At 36.4% G+C, this 17,279-nt stretch overlaps 5 protein-coding genes across 5 annotated transcripts; 4 read left to right on the top strand and 1 right to left on the bottom strand.

The window, feature by feature from the left end:
* Positions 1-3,303: 3,303 nt before the first annotated feature.
* PHYBLDRAFT_147752 (hypothetical protein) lies at positions 3,304-5,229 on the top strand (the record flags this gene model as incomplete). The annotated part of the gene is made up of 2 exons (XM_018431942.1): positions 3,304-3,457; positions 3,518-5,229. 2 exons carry the CDS (start codon positions 3,304-3,306, stop codon positions 5,227-5,229), a joined length of 1,866 nt encoding a protein of 621 aa, XP_018289288.1.
* An 80-nt stretch (positions 5,230-5,309) lies between these two features.
* PHYBLDRAFT_147751 (hypothetical protein) lies at positions 5,310-6,185 on the bottom strand (the record flags this gene model as incomplete). Its single annotated transcript, XM_018431941.1, has 3 exons — positions 5,310-5,405; positions 5,721-5,986; positions 6,020-6,185. 3 exons carry the CDS (start codon positions 6,183-6,185, stop codon positions 5,310-5,312), a joined length of 528 nt encoding a protein of 175 aa, XP_018289287.1.
* A 1,542-nt stretch (positions 6,186-7,727) lies between these two features.
* On the top strand, positions 7,728-8,345 carry PHYBLDRAFT_170623 (hypothetical protein; the record flags this gene model as incomplete). Its single annotated transcript, XM_018436387.1, has 1 exon — positions 7,728-8,345. One exon carries the CDS (start codon positions 7,728-7,730, stop codon positions 8,343-8,345), a length of 618 nt encoding a protein of 205 aa, XP_018289286.1.
* A 5,374-nt stretch (positions 8,346-13,719) lies between these two features.
* On the top strand, positions 13,720-15,645 carry PHYBLDRAFT_147749 (hypothetical protein; the record flags this gene model as incomplete). Its single annotated transcript, XM_018431940.1, has 2 exons — positions 13,720-13,873; positions 13,934-15,645. 2 exons carry the CDS (start codon positions 13,720-13,722, stop codon positions 15,643-15,645), a joined length of 1,866 nt encoding a protein of 621 aa, XP_018289285.1.
* Positions 15,646-15,833: 188 nt separating this feature from the next.
* On the top strand, positions 15,834-16,827 carry PHYBLDRAFT_170621 (hypothetical protein; the record flags this gene model as incomplete). The annotated part of the gene is made up of 4 exons (XM_018436386.1): positions 15,834-15,937; positions 16,048-16,402; positions 16,462-16,546; positions 16,643-16,827. The coding sequence occupies 4 exons, from the start codon at positions 15,834-15,836 to the stop codon at positions 16,825-16,827; spliced, it is 729 nt and encodes a 242-aa protein (XP_018289284.1).
* Positions 16,828-17,279: the final 452 nt, after the last annotated feature.

The raw sequence follows: 17,279 nt of genomic DNA, 5'->3' as shown, positions 1-17,279 counted from the left end.
CTTTCTGGGCAGATATTACTTTTATCACGACAGCAATACAGAGTTAGGTTACATGTAATATTATATTATACATGAGTTCAATTGAGAGCATTTCTACTTTCCCAAATATCAAAACATCAGTATATCAATTTATCAAATCAAAAGAAAACAAAATACAAGAAAATATACCCTCTTTCACAAATTTAGCAAGCCAATGTAAAGTAAAGCGTGGCTAAAGCCAGGTGAGACACACGATCCTGCCGATCTTATTTATTTACGGACACTCTCAGTACAATACAGCATTTTATACCGAGACCCTTTTCCTTTTTTTTTCCCACTGTCTAAGCCTAACTCATCACTAAAAATAATTCCCATTGGGATCTTCCAATATCTACCAACTGCTACTATAACTATTATCATTTGGTAATGAAATCAGCATTTCATCCTCACAGACCCCATTTGGCATTCAAGGATTGTGTGTCATGCTATTTTGTATACCATGACTGCCGCTAACTTCCCCCTTTTGGGAATCCAGACGTTGCTGCTCATTCCAATATTTCAGTAACATTCACCGTTGGACCTGTAGCGCACAGTATTGGTCATCATAATTCTCACAATGTTGATGACCAATGTTAAAGACGTTGTTTAAAGTTTGTCAACAAAGGTGACTTTATTGCTGACATAAATACTTATATATATATATAAACACCTGACAACGAATTGACAGAATATCTTCAAGTTATGAATTACAAGATGAAACAATATTTTTATATTATATTATTTTGTCTTTTAAAAGAAGAAGAATCAAAATAGGATATGTACATATATATATATATATAAATACGATGCTTACGAGTTTGATTTAGTAGTCAAACTTATGCTCTTATACTATATCAAAATTATTTCTAATATTACCTTTCTTTGTTTACTATTTGCTGTCAAATGTTATCCTAATTAAAGGTTGGCCAATTAGCCTACAAGACTTGGCCTATGGTACAACAATTGGCGCATAGTTGATTGTCACAAATATGAGCTCACCCTTCTATTAATGATAATAATAATAAATTTCCTCTTCAAGTCAATACGTAGCCATAGATTGCATTTAGTTTATCAGAGACTTTATTGGTGTCAGATAATTGCTTATATACCCTACTAGACCTATTTATCTTCCTATAGACTTTAAACTAGGGATCCACAATGTATTTCGCTTGTATCTTACTAGGAGGGCAAACAATAATTAGAGGTATTTTGACATGATGTAAGTTACTCATATGATAGAAAAAGAATATATACAAAGTTCTTTTCTGATGTTATTATGATTATGATTATGATTATGATTATTATAAATATTATTTTGTCTATAAAATAAAACCGTTTTTGCATTAGCTTTGAAAGATACAATAATTTGTTAATGCAAGTTTTGTATGTATTCCTTTGAATATCGTTTTTTCTTTAACCAACGCACAGAAGCTACTTTATGAATCAATCTTAAAAATAAAGACAAAGTTTGTTGACCATTCAAGATAAAAGATAAAAATATATTAGCTACATATATATATATATATATATTTCTTGCTATCATGTCAGAGCTTGCGTCTTTCATTTTGGATCTATTATCTCTCTCTCTTTATCTTTCTATATAATTTTGTCAATAGCGTGTTTTTACTAACTGTTAAACCTTGTATTTTATTCTTCTTTGCTTAAATCTACAGCTAATAAGCGTTTAATGCTGAGAGCTGCTACTGAGTTCCCCCTCTCTTTATTAATATTTTATATGTTTCTCGTATAAATATAGTAAAATAAGAAGTCTTTAAAAAAATCACGAAATTAATATGACTTGACTTTAATTATGATGGTAATGTCGTTTAAATTTGTCTTGAACAAGATATACTATTGTTTATTGTGTATTTACATAAATATAATTAAGAATAGGAGATTATGTCAGAAATAGTACTTTACTGACTTATTGCAATAGAAGAAAATTGTATTATCTTTTTCTTTACAGCAATACTAATCTTACATTGTATAGATCAGAGAAACTTGCTGCATTACTATTGCTTTCTACTACATAATTAATAATATTTTACTCATCTCTTTTTCAAAATAGTATTTAAATTATACATATAAGTGAATTAAGAGTCAGTATATAGTGTCTCAGATAATATGTGTTTAGCATAGACATTAAAGATAGCAGTTAATACATTTCAAGACATTTAAAATAATCAAATAATTGTAGAATCATCAAACAATATGATTTTCATATTATAAGATCGAGCTGATATTGTATAAAAGACAGTAAGAAAACAATAACGAAGCTGCTTGTGTATAATATTAAACCAGCAAATTTTGCGTGGAGTTTGAGGCAAAAGCCCAGGAATAATATTAGTGAAATCAAGTACTTTTTCTCTTTATTTATTACTGATAGCATGTCAATATTTAACTAATGAAGATCTTTATTAACATAGCTCATCTTACATTTATCATTACTCAGGCCGATCAGAGTACACTAGTTGATACAAACGTGTATCATTCCATCGGCAAGGTCTTCCAATACCCCCAGCATTTTCTTACTGATGGTCATACAAATTATGTAGACCATTTTTCTTTTCTTTAGTTTGAATATCACTTATAATATATTCCAATGACATTTTCCCTAAGAAATACATGTTCTCTTCAAAAATGAAAGATTTACTCTCTTAAAAAATTGGTCGATCTAATCATACTATCACTAACTTTAAGTGATAGGCACAAAGTATTTTTCTTTCACTACAACATTTTGCAAATTGGCTGTCTATATAAATCACTGGTTTTCTGCTTGTTTTCCTTGAGTTCATATATTTGATTACATTATATAAACAGAGCACAGATCAGCTTTAAGTAATAAAAGAAAAAAACCTCTATTTCTAGATATTGGTTAACTATTTGGCTATATTTTTTTTTTTTACTTATTTGCTTCAACATTCTCTTTCATTTTCTAGTACTTTTTAAAAGAAAAATTCCACTGCTTTAATGCATCCGCACATTTTTAGACGATATTTAATTCAATTTTTTTTTGGTCTTAAATTAATGTTAGCTGTTAAAATTAAATTACTACTCTTTACTACATACATATCATTACGGAAAGAAGTGAAAATTGAAAGAAATACAAAGAAAAACTCCTAGCTACATTCTTTGCTCTATGATTGAATGAGTAATGTAGTAGCTGTCACAAAGAAACAGCAGTACCATCAACAAGGAATGAGATAGACAAATTGTCTATAAAAGAAGCATCAACCTTTCAATTTTTTCATTTTTTTCCGTATACCTCTCTTCCCGCAATTTCTCATGATTTCCTATCCCATCCAACTTGCCTTGCAGACTTTATGTCTTGCCTCAGCCTACTTTTGCGCACTGCTTTTCGCAGCTATATCCTCTCTCTCAGTCCCCTCTGTTTTTAACATGGACTTATTCTCATACGGAATGAAAGTAATCCACAAAGGTAAGACAGCTATTGAGTACTGTAATATCAACATAGATACTAACATTGACCATATGTCAGACGATGAAGGTTGCTTGCAGTCTTTCCGTACTTCGTCGGAGATATTTTCTTCTGGTTCCTGCCGTAGTGGCTCCCTTGGAGATGCCTTGGGGCCTATATCTTGTCTTGGCGTCTCTTCGGAGATTAATGGTGCCGGTGATGTCGAAGGTCTTTCTAGTTCTACTTCCATGAATCAACAGAACAGCATCTGCCATCGGATGAACTCAACAGTTTGTGAAGATGACAAGCGTTCCCACATGGAACAAGTGGCGTACATTCCAGTGCGTCATGAGAACCAGGGACTCAAACGCTTGGTCCGAACCAGACTCCCATATTATGGGGAGGAACTGGAGGAGCAGATGTTTGAGGTGCTAGTTCCAAAGGCGAGCCCTTCTAAGCTCATTGGATCTACTCCAGAGCCGTTGAAAGACGGTATCCAGGACGAACCACATAGCATTTGCTATGATAAAGTCCATACCAGTGTTTCTGTAACTGCGTGTTCCCTTGCTTTGCCTTGTTCCCCTGAGCAAGGACCATTTACTGAACAGAAACCAAGCTTTTCTTTGGTTGGTGAGCTTCCTTCCTCTGGCCAGGAGATGATCCTCATAGAAATTTCCAATCTGGTATCTCTCTTTGGCTCTATGTCAATCGAGGATACTAGTGAAGACCTTCGGGCTGGCCAGAATCTCTCCGTGTACACTGCCCAACAAGTGGGTGCGGCTGGAGTAGAGATGGCTTCGGCTATGGAGGACTGCTGGTACGGAGAAAACACTGTCTGGTCGGAGGAGGTTCCTCAGTGTCCTGCGTTGGTCGGAGGTCTTTTTGCCTTCGGGCAACAAGAACGCATGGACTTCCTGTCCACTGTTGACACTCCTTTGGAGCAGATGCTGACGGATGCAGATGAGGAAGATCTCGACTGTGCAATGAGTATAATCTCTGAGCCAGAGTCTTCCGAAATGCTTGATGTCGAGTATGCCGGTGTCGTTGTTGCAGGCGTCTCCACAGCCTGCTGGTACAACGTGAACAACGAACTAGCGATGGTTCCAGAAGACTTGTATGGCGACAGTCTGATGGACCTCGCCGTCGAGGTAGTTCCAGGGATCAAGGGCAACCTTGATCACTACCAAGACGATTGCCTCATGTACTGGGATGAGAGCTTAGTCTCAAAAGCCTCTCCCATCATGGCGGCTACCATGTTCTCTGTTTCTGGTGCTACCACCATGTTTCCCGCTTCTGGTGCTGCCACCAGACTTTCTGTCTCTGGTGCGGCTACCATGTTTCCGGTTTCTGGTGCTGCAACCATGTTTCCTGCTTCTGGTGTGGCTTGCCCATTCCCACTTGAACAGGTAAACATTACCAACAAAGGCGCGACTTGTGTCCCACAGCAAGTTGCAGAAGATCTCGTGGGGAATCCAGAGGAGGGTCCAAGACTACCATCTTCCCCTCTTCTCCCCGGATCTGATTCTGGTGCTGGCCTTCCCGGCCAATCTGGCGTGTCGTTGCCAGAGAATAAGACACCAGAGCCTACCACAATTCCTGGTGTTGTGGCGTGGCTGACTACCGCTCCCGAGAGTCCAGAAGAAGTCCTAGAAGGTGAAGAAGATGATGATGATGACGAAGAGGACTCGGATAAGGGACACGAAGATGACGACGAGGGCGTCACCCTGCAAGACTCAGTGTTGGCAGATCTCCTTGCTGAGTTAGAAGAGAGTGACTTTGACGATGAAGCATGAGATGCCAGGGTCAGCAGGCGGTAGTCAGATTCCCCTTTACGTTCGGTTCCAATTGCTCGCATATTCAAAGGTCTGGCTAATCATTCTTTTTCAAGTTTGACGCCATGGTCCGCTTGCTTGTTTGGTTCCGAGTCCAAAGTCTTTGGATAGTAGAGGGAAGGTAGACGTGGAGTTGTCTACACCGATGTATGCAGAGCAGGTGTAGGCTGAGTTGTGGCTCGTTGCACTTGCTGTTAATCACCGTCTGCATATATTCGAAAGTGGTGGTAGCGACCCTCTGGTTCTCAAAAAGGTAAAATTTTGACTTATATTTTTACTACTATATTTATTATTTATACATATTGAAAATTTATTAACTCTAATTTATTTATTTAATTATTTATTTATTTTTAAAAAAAATAGTTTCGGGTTGGTAGAAATCTTTTTGAGTTCCACCCCCCAAGGCTATAATCGAGTTCTTGGGTTCTTGGTTTTCCCTATTTTGTTTGGACGTTCTTGGTCCCTTTTGTTTCGTTGTCTAGACTTTGGCTGTCTGTGTTTCTGGATGTTATTTTCAGGCAATCGTCATCCATGTATCTGGACTTTGGCCGTCTGTGTTTCTGATTGTTTATTTCCAGCATTTGACTGCCACGTATCTGGACTTTGTTTGCATGTATTTCTGGTGCTGCTTGCAGGTCTTTGGCTGCTGTGAGACTTGCTTTTTTTGCCTGTTTCTCTGAATTGTTGTTTGCAAGCATGCGATTGTTGCGTAACTGGACTTTATTCGTCTATTGGTCTGGTCGCTACCTACAGGCATTTGACTGTTGCGTGTATCTGGGTTTTGTCTCCCTTTGTTTCTGGTTGCTATTCGTAGGCGTTTGCATACGTCTCTGATGTTGCTTGCAGGCCTTTGACTGCTGTGAAACTTGGTTTTTTTCTGCGTTTCTAATTTTTGCTCGCATGTGTTCGACTACCATATACCTGGACTTTATCTGTCTTTTGGTCTAGCTGTTGTTTTCAAGCATTTGACTGTTGCATGTATCGGGGGTTTGCCTTCCTTTGTCACTTGCTGCTATTCACAGGCGTTTGACTATCTCGTATCCAAACTTTGTTTGCATATGTTTCTGGTGCTGCTTGCAGGCGTTTGATTTTTGTGAAACTTAGTTTTATTTTCCTGTGTTTCTGATTGTTGTTCGCAAGCACTTGACTCCTGAGTACTTGGAGTTTATTTGTCTGTTGGTCTGGTTGTTGCTCTCAGGAATTTGACTGTCGCATGTATCTGCTTTTGTCTCTCTTTGTTTTTGATTGCTGTCCGCAGGCGTTTGACTATTGGGTCAATAGATTTCCCTGTCTGGGTTTCCTGCTTTTGTTCTCAAGCGCATGAGTGTCGTATTGCTTCAATATCTCTGTTTATGGATTGTGCTATGTAATTCGTTTGGGCTACCATGAACCTGGTTTTTGATCTTGAAAATGGATACCAAAATTTTAAGTTATAAAACGTGGACGTTTGGTTTTGTGGCAGCTATAAATCGTATTTGGTCAACCTTGGTGGCCCTTGGCGTTCTAGAAAAACATTATTCAAGTTTTTGCGTGTCTCTGGTTCCGTCTAGTGGATTCTGCAGAGTCGATAGATGTATTAACTCAAGTCTAGGGGTAATATTATTGACTTTCAAATGGATTCCACAGTAAACAATAGGCAGTCCTTAAAAATATACAGCTGGCGGGTCTATAATATCTGCTATGATACTTTCAAGCCGATTATCAACAAGAGATACAATCAATGAGTCAAGCGCATGATGCAGAAAAGCATCTCAAATGTACAGCACATGCCAATTACAAACCTAAGAAACCACGTTTATTTGATATGACTACTACTCAAGATGTGCTTCAGGAAACAAGCGCTTGGCTTTTTTCAATACTATTAAGGTTATAATATATAGTAGATACTATGCAAGTAGAGTATCTACTACCAAGTGGATAGGATATCGAGAATTTCATCGACAGCTATGAGTATTTAATACAGCCATGGGTTGAACACAAACCAGCATATTATGAGTTGTCCTCAAATTTGGCCGATATATAGAACCAAGATTTGATTAATTGGGTCAACCGGGTCGTATTCAGAGCTGTCAAGAAGAGTAGGCTAAAGCAAGCAATACCGGCAATGTCTGTATAGCAGGGACAAACAACCCACATATATGGTCCAAATACGTGCGCAAGTGATTGCCAATGAAAAGCAAGATTCAATCAAAGGTCATATCATGAGTCTAATTTTAGCAAACTATCAAGTCAAAGTTTGATGAGGACAGAATCAGTCAAGCAGGAAGCCAATATCAGACTGGTTCTAAAACGCAAAAAGAAAAAGTGGATGTTTATATATATATATATATATATATGTAAAGGAAAAAATTAGAAAAAAAAAGAACAAAAAAAAAAGAACAAAAAAAAAAGAACGAAAAAGAAAAAAAAAGAATAAAAAAAAATTATTAAAGGTGGAATGAGAGGACAGCAACAAAAATATGCAAAGTCTACTGATGCTCACCAATACAATCAACCAAGAAAATCAAGCATTTTGCACGGTGTTCAAGCTACTTGGTGGCTGGTCTCTGACTCACATTAAGAAAATTATATACCCCCGTTCCTACAAAAAATCATGGAAATTCAATCCAGTAGTAAATCTTTCCCGCAAGAAAATTGTGTGTAGCACTATATCCCGCCTCAAGTATTCAAGTGATCAAGTCAATTGTATCAAGCTATCAAAAATGCACCATAAAATTATACAACCCAGGAGCTTACCATTTCATGGGTCGGCCAAAAGCACTTCAAGAATCTCCACTGGGTCAACAATTTCTTCAAATATGAATTTTATACGTTGGTCAAAGGCCGTAGTTTCATACATAAAAAAAAAGGTTTTGGCGATCCCCGAATGGATTTTGCAGACAATTCTGTGGCACCAGTATATCTATTACGGGCCTCCATCAGCAAGCAAGAAAATATTTCGGAAGGAACTACGGAAACACAATAGCAACAATATAGCTATTCAAAGGAATCCTGCTCTTGGTGTTTTCTCTGAAAAACAACACAAAACAAAACTGAACCCATTTCAGTTGGGCGTCACAAAAATATTACGCTGTTAATTAGAGTATCAAATATCTTAGAACTAATAATATATATATTTCGCAGTTGTATAGTATAGGGTCCAGTGCCTTGTTCAAGTCCATGAAGGGGGGGTCCATTGTCCAGTCCAATATCCATTCCAATATTTTGTAAAAAAAAAGAAGAAAAAAAGAAGAAGAAAAATAATATCAAAAACACAAGGCAAAAACAATGTCAAAAACAAAAACAAAAACAATGCATTCGTTAACGAAGCGTCTCTGTATCCACTCAAACTGGAGGGTACTGCTTTCCAAAATCTTTGTTGTCTCAAATCACAATGTGTCCTTTACAAAGTTTCTCTTGGCTCAAGACTGAAGGTGTCCTTTTAAAAAGTCTCTCTCGACTTGAATCGGAATATGTTCTTTCCAAAATATCTCTCCACTCAAGTCAAAAGGCGCTCTTTCCAAAGTCTCTCTTAACTTAAGACTAAAGATGTCTGTTCACAAACTCTCTCTACTAAAATCTGAAGACGCTTTTTCCAAAGTCTCTCTTCATTCAAGACTGAAGGTGTCCGTTCACAAACTCTCTCTTAGCTCAAATCAGAAGTTGGTCGTTAACAAATTCTCTCAATCCAAATCGGAAGGTGTCCCTTTACCAAGCATCCCTCCGCTCAAATCTAAAGGCGTTTTTTTACAAACTCTCTCTCTCTCAACTCAAATCGGAAGGTTCTCTTTCACAAAGTCCCTTTCTCTCTCTTCATTCAAACGTGAATGTGTCCTTTAGCAAAGTCTCTTTTGGCTCAAATCTGTTGATGTCTTTACCAATTCTCAACTCAAATCGGAAGGTTCTCTTTCACAAAACCTTTCTCAGCTTAAATCGGAAGGTGTTCTTTTACCAAGTAACTCTCCACTCAAATTATATGGCACTCTTTACAAAGGCTCTCCTGTCACATATCTTCAGGTGTCCTTTTACAAGATCTTTCTAATCAAAGCGGAAGATGTCATTTTACAAAATCTATCTCGGCTAAAAAAACAAGGCGTTTTCTAATAAAGCCTCTCTGGGTTCATATCAGAAAGTGGTTTTTTTCCAAAGTCTCTCTTCACCAAATCTGAAGATTACTTTTCTCAAATTCTCTCTCAAATCAAATCTAAAGACGGCCTTTAACAAAGTCACTCTCAGTATCTATGACCATGAACATTATACAAATCATATCAAGTCAATACAAATCAACCCAAATCAATTGAAGACAAGACACATCAAGACACATCATGTCTATTAAAAAAATATCAAAACAGATTATACTATACAATTGAATAGAATAGAATATTTCATCAAATCAAATGAAGAAAAGCAAATCATAAAAAATATAAAAAAAAGCAAAACAAAAAAACAAAAAAAATCAAAAAAAAAATTAAAAAATCAAATCAAAAAACAAGAAAATCAAAAATCAAAAAAGAATCAATGGAATGGACTGGCGTTGGACCCCCTCTCCTCTGGATCTGGACAAGGCACGAAGAAGAAATGTAATAGCTAGTAAAATATGGTGCTGACCTGCGACAGCATACACTGGGATTTGGACCATCCCAGCTAATATATTTATATTTAGAGTAGATCAAATTTTCAAATTATTGATTTTATTTTTGTGAATAAATTATCAAGTTCTTTGATATCCAAGCTAAACTACTTTACTTCCAATTAAATTACATAGTTAACGTCAATAGAAATCTATTTTATATATTGATTTTATAATAATAGAAATTAATTTTGTACTCTGTATTTATTAAATACATCTTTGCTATATTTTAACTAATTTCTTGGATCTTTACTTATAACCAGCATTCATATATTGTTTTAAATACACACGCACACACATAAGAGATGTCTATTCTCTCATTGATCTAAAGCTGTTTTCTTTTTTTCAAATTGAAAGTATCAATCAAATTAACCATTTCTACATATAATAATTTATTTTGAGCTTTATCAGGCTTGTCTATGTAAAAGTAATAAAATTAAATTGTCTGAAATAATTGGTTATCTACTTCAACATATACTATGAGATGTGAATGATATATTAGAACTGCAAACTTATGGCTAAAGATATATAGTGTCTATTGGTAAGTACTACTTTTCAAAATAATTTTCAAGTGCTAAGCTTTACGCTCATACAAGATAATCTTCGCAAATCAGCCAAAGAATATTATCAATAGAAAATGGTAAAGAGAAAAATTCACTGTCGTTACCTATTATAATTGTTGTATTTGTTATATAATGCTATAATAAACCCTTTAAAATAAAAATATAACTAGTATTTGTATACTTATTAATGTAAGCATTATAGAGATTGTATTCATTCAATCCACCGAGTATTTCCCAAGGATATATATATTGAATAAGATATAAAATTAGCATTATTTTATCAAACACTACTTTTAATTCTTTGAATAGGGTAAAGTATTGCTGCATTAAAACTTAAACCCTATTTTTTAGATATCTACCTTCTGTAGCCTATAAAGAAATTCGATATGTCTTACGTTTAACAAAAAAAATGTTAGTTATATAGGCATGCCTACGAATTGAGGTAGCTCAATACTTTATATTTTGTCTTTAGTAGCCAAAACAGAGATATTAAGCTCAATGAAACCACTTATAATAAATACAACACAGATTTCATATTGTATACATGTATGAGAATAAAATATAAAAAGTAGAAATCCTTATTATTTTATTAAAGTTCAAAGAATCTATTCTGTTCTATGTTTCAGTATGTATATTACAAAGTCACAAAAAGAAGTATTAACTTTATTTATTTTCGATATTACATTGATTAATATATATTTATATACTATTCAAAATGAGTAAATTTATATAAAACAAGGCAAGATGGTCTTAGGCACACAAATTTTTAGCGGTATACCACATGCATTTTGCGGTTGGTTTTTCTACTGGACGATCCATGTGAAACTTCAAACGCCAATCACCAGGGGCATACGGAGCTGCCTGTGTCAAGTTTACCAAGAGTCCAAGAAAACAGAGAGTAGAGAAGATTTGAACCATAGGAGAGCGCATGATGTAAAGTTTAAGAATGAATTGATGTTTTTGATTAATATGAATTGAATGATATTTTGGATCTTTTTCTTACATTATATATACTTTTTTTGAAATGGCTTGGTGAATACATATGGCTGAGAAATATAACTGTTTCTGAATAATTGCTCAAGCTATTTGCTTTTGGTATAGAAAACGTGTTTTCCTAAGCCTTTTTACAAGCTCTCACAATAGTCAGGTTTGTATAAGCCCAACCCAAATTGGTATATTGTACAAGACTTACACAAACCACTTATTCAGCTTTCATCCCAAAGAAACAACAACAAAGTAAAATTCTTATTTTTTTATATAATATACAATTATATATCTACAGAAGTATATATTGCCCAATTTATTAATTGCATATTGAAAAGAATCTACATTTTCTGTTTGCTGTTTAATTGAATCATTCTACTCTTATTTTTATCTTTACTTATTCCCAGTAGCTTATTTCTTTCATAAATCGAAATACATATGCTTCTCAGCTAAAATCTGTAATTTTCTAGTGCAATATAACTATCACTTTATGCTGAATTTCTGAGTATTCTTGTATAGCAAAATGGCTTTACAGAAACCTTTATATTAAAATGATTACATAAATAAATAAAAAATAAATGAACAGTTATATGATTTTGAATATCCCGCTATTATGATTATATTAAGCTTTGATTATATATAGTTTTAGTTAAAAAAGATTCAAACACTTAACTATAATTAATTAATAAAAAATATTTAAATATATATATATGTTTTATATGTAAAAAGTACGAAAGTACTACTATATATAAATATTTGATATATGTATATAATATTCTTGCTTTAAAACTACAAACCTTTACGCACAGAAATAACTGCAAAAAGGTAGAGATTTTATCTATCTTAATATATATATAAAAACTGATTTTTTTTAGATTCTAAAATATATTTTCAAAACTCGGCATCACATCTTTACTACTGGTCAGTACTTTATAGTCTCATATGGCTAGAATTTTTTTTTACTTTATGTTTTCTTTTTGAACTATTTAAACTTAAGAAGAAAATGTTTCAAAGCAGATTTTCTTTGAATTAATATATATCCATGACATAAAGGGTCACTTTTAACGTAATGCTTTGTCTCAAACAATATAACAGTACTGAGCATAGACATTAAAGAAAACACCTGATACACTTTCAGACATTCAAAGTAGTCAAGTTTGTGTAGAATCATCAAGCAATATGATTTCTAATATAGTATTCTCACATTGGTTTTTTCATATTAAAAAAGTTCATATTATAAGATCAAGCTAATCTTGTATTAAAGACAGTAAGAAAACAATAACAAAGCTGCTTGTGTATAATATTATAACCAGCAAATTTTGCGTGGAGTTTGAGACAAAAGCCCAAAAATAATATTAGTGGAATCAAGTACTTTTTCTCTTTACTTACTACTGATAGCAGGTCAATATTTAACTAATGAAGATCTTTATGAACATAGCTCATCTTACATTTATCATTTCTCAGGCCGATCAGAGTACACTAGTTGATACAAACGTGTATCACTCCATCTTCAAGATCTTCCAATACCCCCAACGTTTTCCTACTAATAGTCATACAAATTATGTAGACAATTTTTCTGTTCTTTAGTTTTAATATCATTTATAATTCATTCCAACAACATTTTTGCTAAGAAATACACGGTCTCTTCAAAAATGAAGGATCTACTCTCTTAAAAAATTGGTCGATCTAATCATACTATCACTAACTTTAAGTGATAGGCACAAAATATTTTTCTTTCGCTATAACATTTTGCAAATTGGCTGTCTATATAAATCACTGGTTTTCTGCTTGTTTTCCTTGAGTTCATATATTTGATTACATTATATAAACAGAGCACAGATCAGCTTTAAGTAATAAAAGAAAAAAACCTCTATTTCTAGATATTGGTTAACTATTTGGCTATATATTTTTTTTTACTTATTTGCTTCAACATTCTCTTTCATTTTCTAGTACTTTTTAAAAGAAAAATTCCACTGCTTTAATGCATCCGCACATTTTTAGACGATATTTAATTCAATTTTTTTTTGTCTTAAATTAATGTTAGCTGTTAAAATTAAATTACTACTCTTTACTACATATATATCATTACGGAAAGAAGTGAAAATTGAAAGAAATACAAAGAAAAACTCCTAGCTACATTCTTTGCTCTATGATTGAATGAGTAATGTAGTAGCTGTCACAAAGAAACAGCAGTACCATCAACAAGGAATGAGATAGACAAATTGTCTATAAAAGAAGCATCAACCTTTCAATTTTTTCATTTTTTTCCGTATACCTCTCTTCCCGCGATTTCTCATGATTTCCTATCCCATCCAACTTGCCTTGCAGACTTTATGTCTTGCCTCAGCCTACTTTTGCGCACTGCTTTTCGCAGCTATATCCTCTCTCTTAGTCCCCTCTGTTTTTAACATGGGCTTATTCTCATACGGAATGAAAGTAATCCACAAAGGTAAGACAGCTATTGAGTACTGTAATATCAACATAGATACTAACATTGACCATATGTCAGACGATGAAGGTTGCTTGCAGTCTTTCCGTACTTCGTTGGAGGTATTTTCTTCTGGTTCCTGCCGTAGTGGCTCCCTTGGAGATGCCTTGGGGCCTATATCTTGTCTTGCTGTCTCTTCGGAGATTAATGGTGCCAGTGATGTTGAAGGTCTTTCTAGTTCTACTTCCGTAAAGCAACAGAACAGCGCCTGCCATCGGATGAACCCAACAGTTCGTGAAGATGACAAGCGTTCCCACATGGAACAAGTGGCGTACATTCCAGTGCGTCATGAGAACCAGGGACTAAAACGCTTGGTCCGAACCAGACTCCCATACTATGGGGAGGAACTGGAGGAGCAGATGTTCGAGGAGATAGTTCCAAAGACGAACCCTTCTGAGCCCATTGGATCTACTCCAGAACCGTTGAAAAACGGTATCCAGAGCGAAACCCATAGCATCTGCTATGATAAAGTCTCTGCCAGTGTTTCTGCAACTGGGTGTTTCCTTGCTTCGCCTTGTCTCCCTGAACAAGGCACATTCACTGAACAGAGACCAAGTTTCCCTTTGGTTGGTGAGCTTCCTTCCTCTGGCCAGGAGATGATCCTTTCGGAAATTTCCGATCTGGTATCTCTCTTTGGCTCTATGTCAATTGAGGATACCAGTGAAGACCTTTGGGCTGGCCGGGATCTCTCCGTGTGTACTGCCCAACAAGTGGGTGCTGTTGGAGCAGAGGTGGCTTCGGCCATGGAAGACTGCTGGTACGGTGGAAACACTGTCTGGTCTGAGGAGGTGCCTCAGTGTCCTGCGTTGGTCGGAGGTCTCTTTGCCTTCGGGCAACAAGAACGCATGGACTTCCTGTCCACTGTTGACACTCCTTTGGAGCAGATGCTGACGGATGCAGATGAGGAAGATCTCGACTGTGCAATGAGTATAATCTCTGAGCCAGAGTCTTCCGAAATGCTTGATGTCGAGTATGCCGGTGTCGTTGTTGCAGACGTCTCCACAGCCTGCTGGTACAACGTGAACAACGAACTAGCGATGGTTCCAGAAGACTTGTATGGCGACAGTCTGATGGACCTCGCCGTCGAGGTAGTTCCAGCGATCAAGGGCAACCTTGATCACTACCAAGACGATTGCCTCATGTACTGGGATGAGAGCTTAGTCTCAAAAGCCTCTCCCATCATGGCGGCTACCATGTTCTCTGTTTCTGGTGCTACCACCATGTTTCCCGCTTCTGGTGCTGCCACCAGACTTTCTGTCTCTGGTGCGGCTACCATGTTTCCGGTTTCTGGTGCTGCAACCATGTTTCCTGCTTCTGGTGTGGCTTGCCCATTCCCACTTGAACAGGTAAACATTACCAACAAAGGCGCGACTTGTGTCCCACAGCAAGTTGCAGAAGATCTCGTGGGGAATCCAGAGGAGGGTCCAAGACTACCATCTTCCCCTCTTCTCCCCGGATCTGATTCTGGTGCTGGCCTTCCCGGCCAATCTGGCATGTCGTTGCCAGAGAATAAGACACCAGAGCCTACCACAATTCCTGGTGTTGTGGCGTGGCTGACTACCGCTCCCGAGAGTCCAGAAGAAGTCCTAGAAGGTGAAGAAGATGATGATGATGACGAAGAGGACTCGGATAAGGAACACGAAGATGACGACGAGGGCGTCACCCTGCAAGACTCAGTGTTGGCAGATCTCCTTGCTGAGTTAGAAGAGAGTGACTTTGACGATGAAGCATGAGATGCCAGGGTCAGCAGGCGGTAGTCAGATTCCCCTTTACGTTCGGTTCCAATTGCTCGCATATTCAAAGGTCTGGCTAATCATTCTTTTTTAAGTTTGACGCCATGGTCCGCTTGCTTGTTTGGTTCCGAGTCCAAAGTCTTTGGATAGTAGAGGGAAGGTAGACGTGGAGTTGTCTACACCGATGTATGCAGAGCAGGTGTAGGCTGAGTTGTGGGTCCTTGCACTTGCTGTTAATCACCGTCTGCATATATTCGAAAGTGGTGGTAGCGACCCTCTGGTTCTCAAAAAGGTAAAATTTTGACTTATATTTTTACTACTATATTTATTATTTATACATATTGAAAATTTATTGACTCTAATTTATTTATTTAATTATTTATTTATTTTTAAAAAAAATAGTTTCGGGTTGGTAGAAACCTTTTTGAGTTCCACCCCCCAAGGCTATGATCGAGTTCTTGGGTTCTTGGTTTTCCCTATTTTGTTTGGACGTTATTGGTCCCTTTTGTTTCGTTGTCTAGACTTTGGCTGTCTGTGTTTCTGGATGTTATTTTCAGGCAATCGTCATCCATGTATCTGGACTTTGTTTGCATGTGTTACTGGTGCTGCTCGCAGGCCTTTGACTGCTGTGAAACTTGGGGTTTTTTCCCGTGTTTTTAATTATTGTTCTCATGCGTTTGACTGCCATATATCTGGACTTTATCCATCTATTGGTCTGGTTGCTGCCCACAGGCATTTGACTGTTGCATGTATCTGGGTTTTGTCTCTCTTTGTTTTTGATTGCTGTCCGCAGGCGTTTGACTATTGGGTCAATAGATTTCCCTGTCTGTGTTTCTTGCTTTTGTTCTCAAGCGCATGAGTGCCGTATTGCTTCAATATCTCTGTTTATGGATTGTGCTATGTAATTCGTTTGGGCTACCATGAACCTGGTTTTTGATCTTGAAAATGGATACCAAAATTTTAAGCTCTAAAACGTGGACGTTTGGTTTTCTGGCAGCTATAAATCGTATTTGGTCAACCTTGGTGGCCCTTGGCGTTCTAGAAAAACATTATTCAAGTTTTTGTGTGTCTTTGGTTCCGTCTAGTGAATTTCGCAGAGCCGATAGACATATTAGCTCAAGTCTAGGGGTAATCTTATTGACTTTCAAATGGATTTCACGGTCAACAATAGGCAGTCCTTAAAAATATACAGCTGGCCGGTCTATAATATCTGCTATGATACTTTCAAGCCGATTATCAACAAGAGATACAATCAATGAGTCAAGCGCATGATGCAGAAAAGCATCTCAAATGTACAGCACATGCCAATTACAAACCTAAGAAACCACGTTTATTTGATATGACTACTACTCAAGATGTGCTTCAGGAAACAAGCGCTTGGCTTTTTTCAATACTATTAAGGTTATAATATATAGTAGATACTATGCAAGTAGAGTATCTACTACCAAGTGGATAGGATATCGAGAATTTCATCGACAGCTATGAGTATTTAATACAGCCATGGGTTGAACACAAGCCAGCATATTATGAGTTGTCCTTAAATTTGGCCGATATATAGAACCAAGATTTGATTAATTGGGTCAACCGGGTCGTATTCAGACCTGTCAAGAAGAGTAGGCTAAAGCAAGCAATAC

Source organism: Phycomyces blakesleeanus (assembly GCF_001638985.1).
Source record: "Phycomyces blakesleeanus NRRL 1555(-) unplaced genomic scaffold PHYBLscaffold_16, whole genome shotgun sequence".
Taxonomy (NCBI): domain Eukaryota; kingdom Fungi; phylum Mucoromycota; class Mucoromycetes; order Mucorales; family Phycomycetaceae; genus Phycomyces; species Phycomyces blakesleeanus.
Note: the sequence above shows the minus strand (reverse complement) of the source record. Positions and strands in the feature narration are given on the sequence as shown.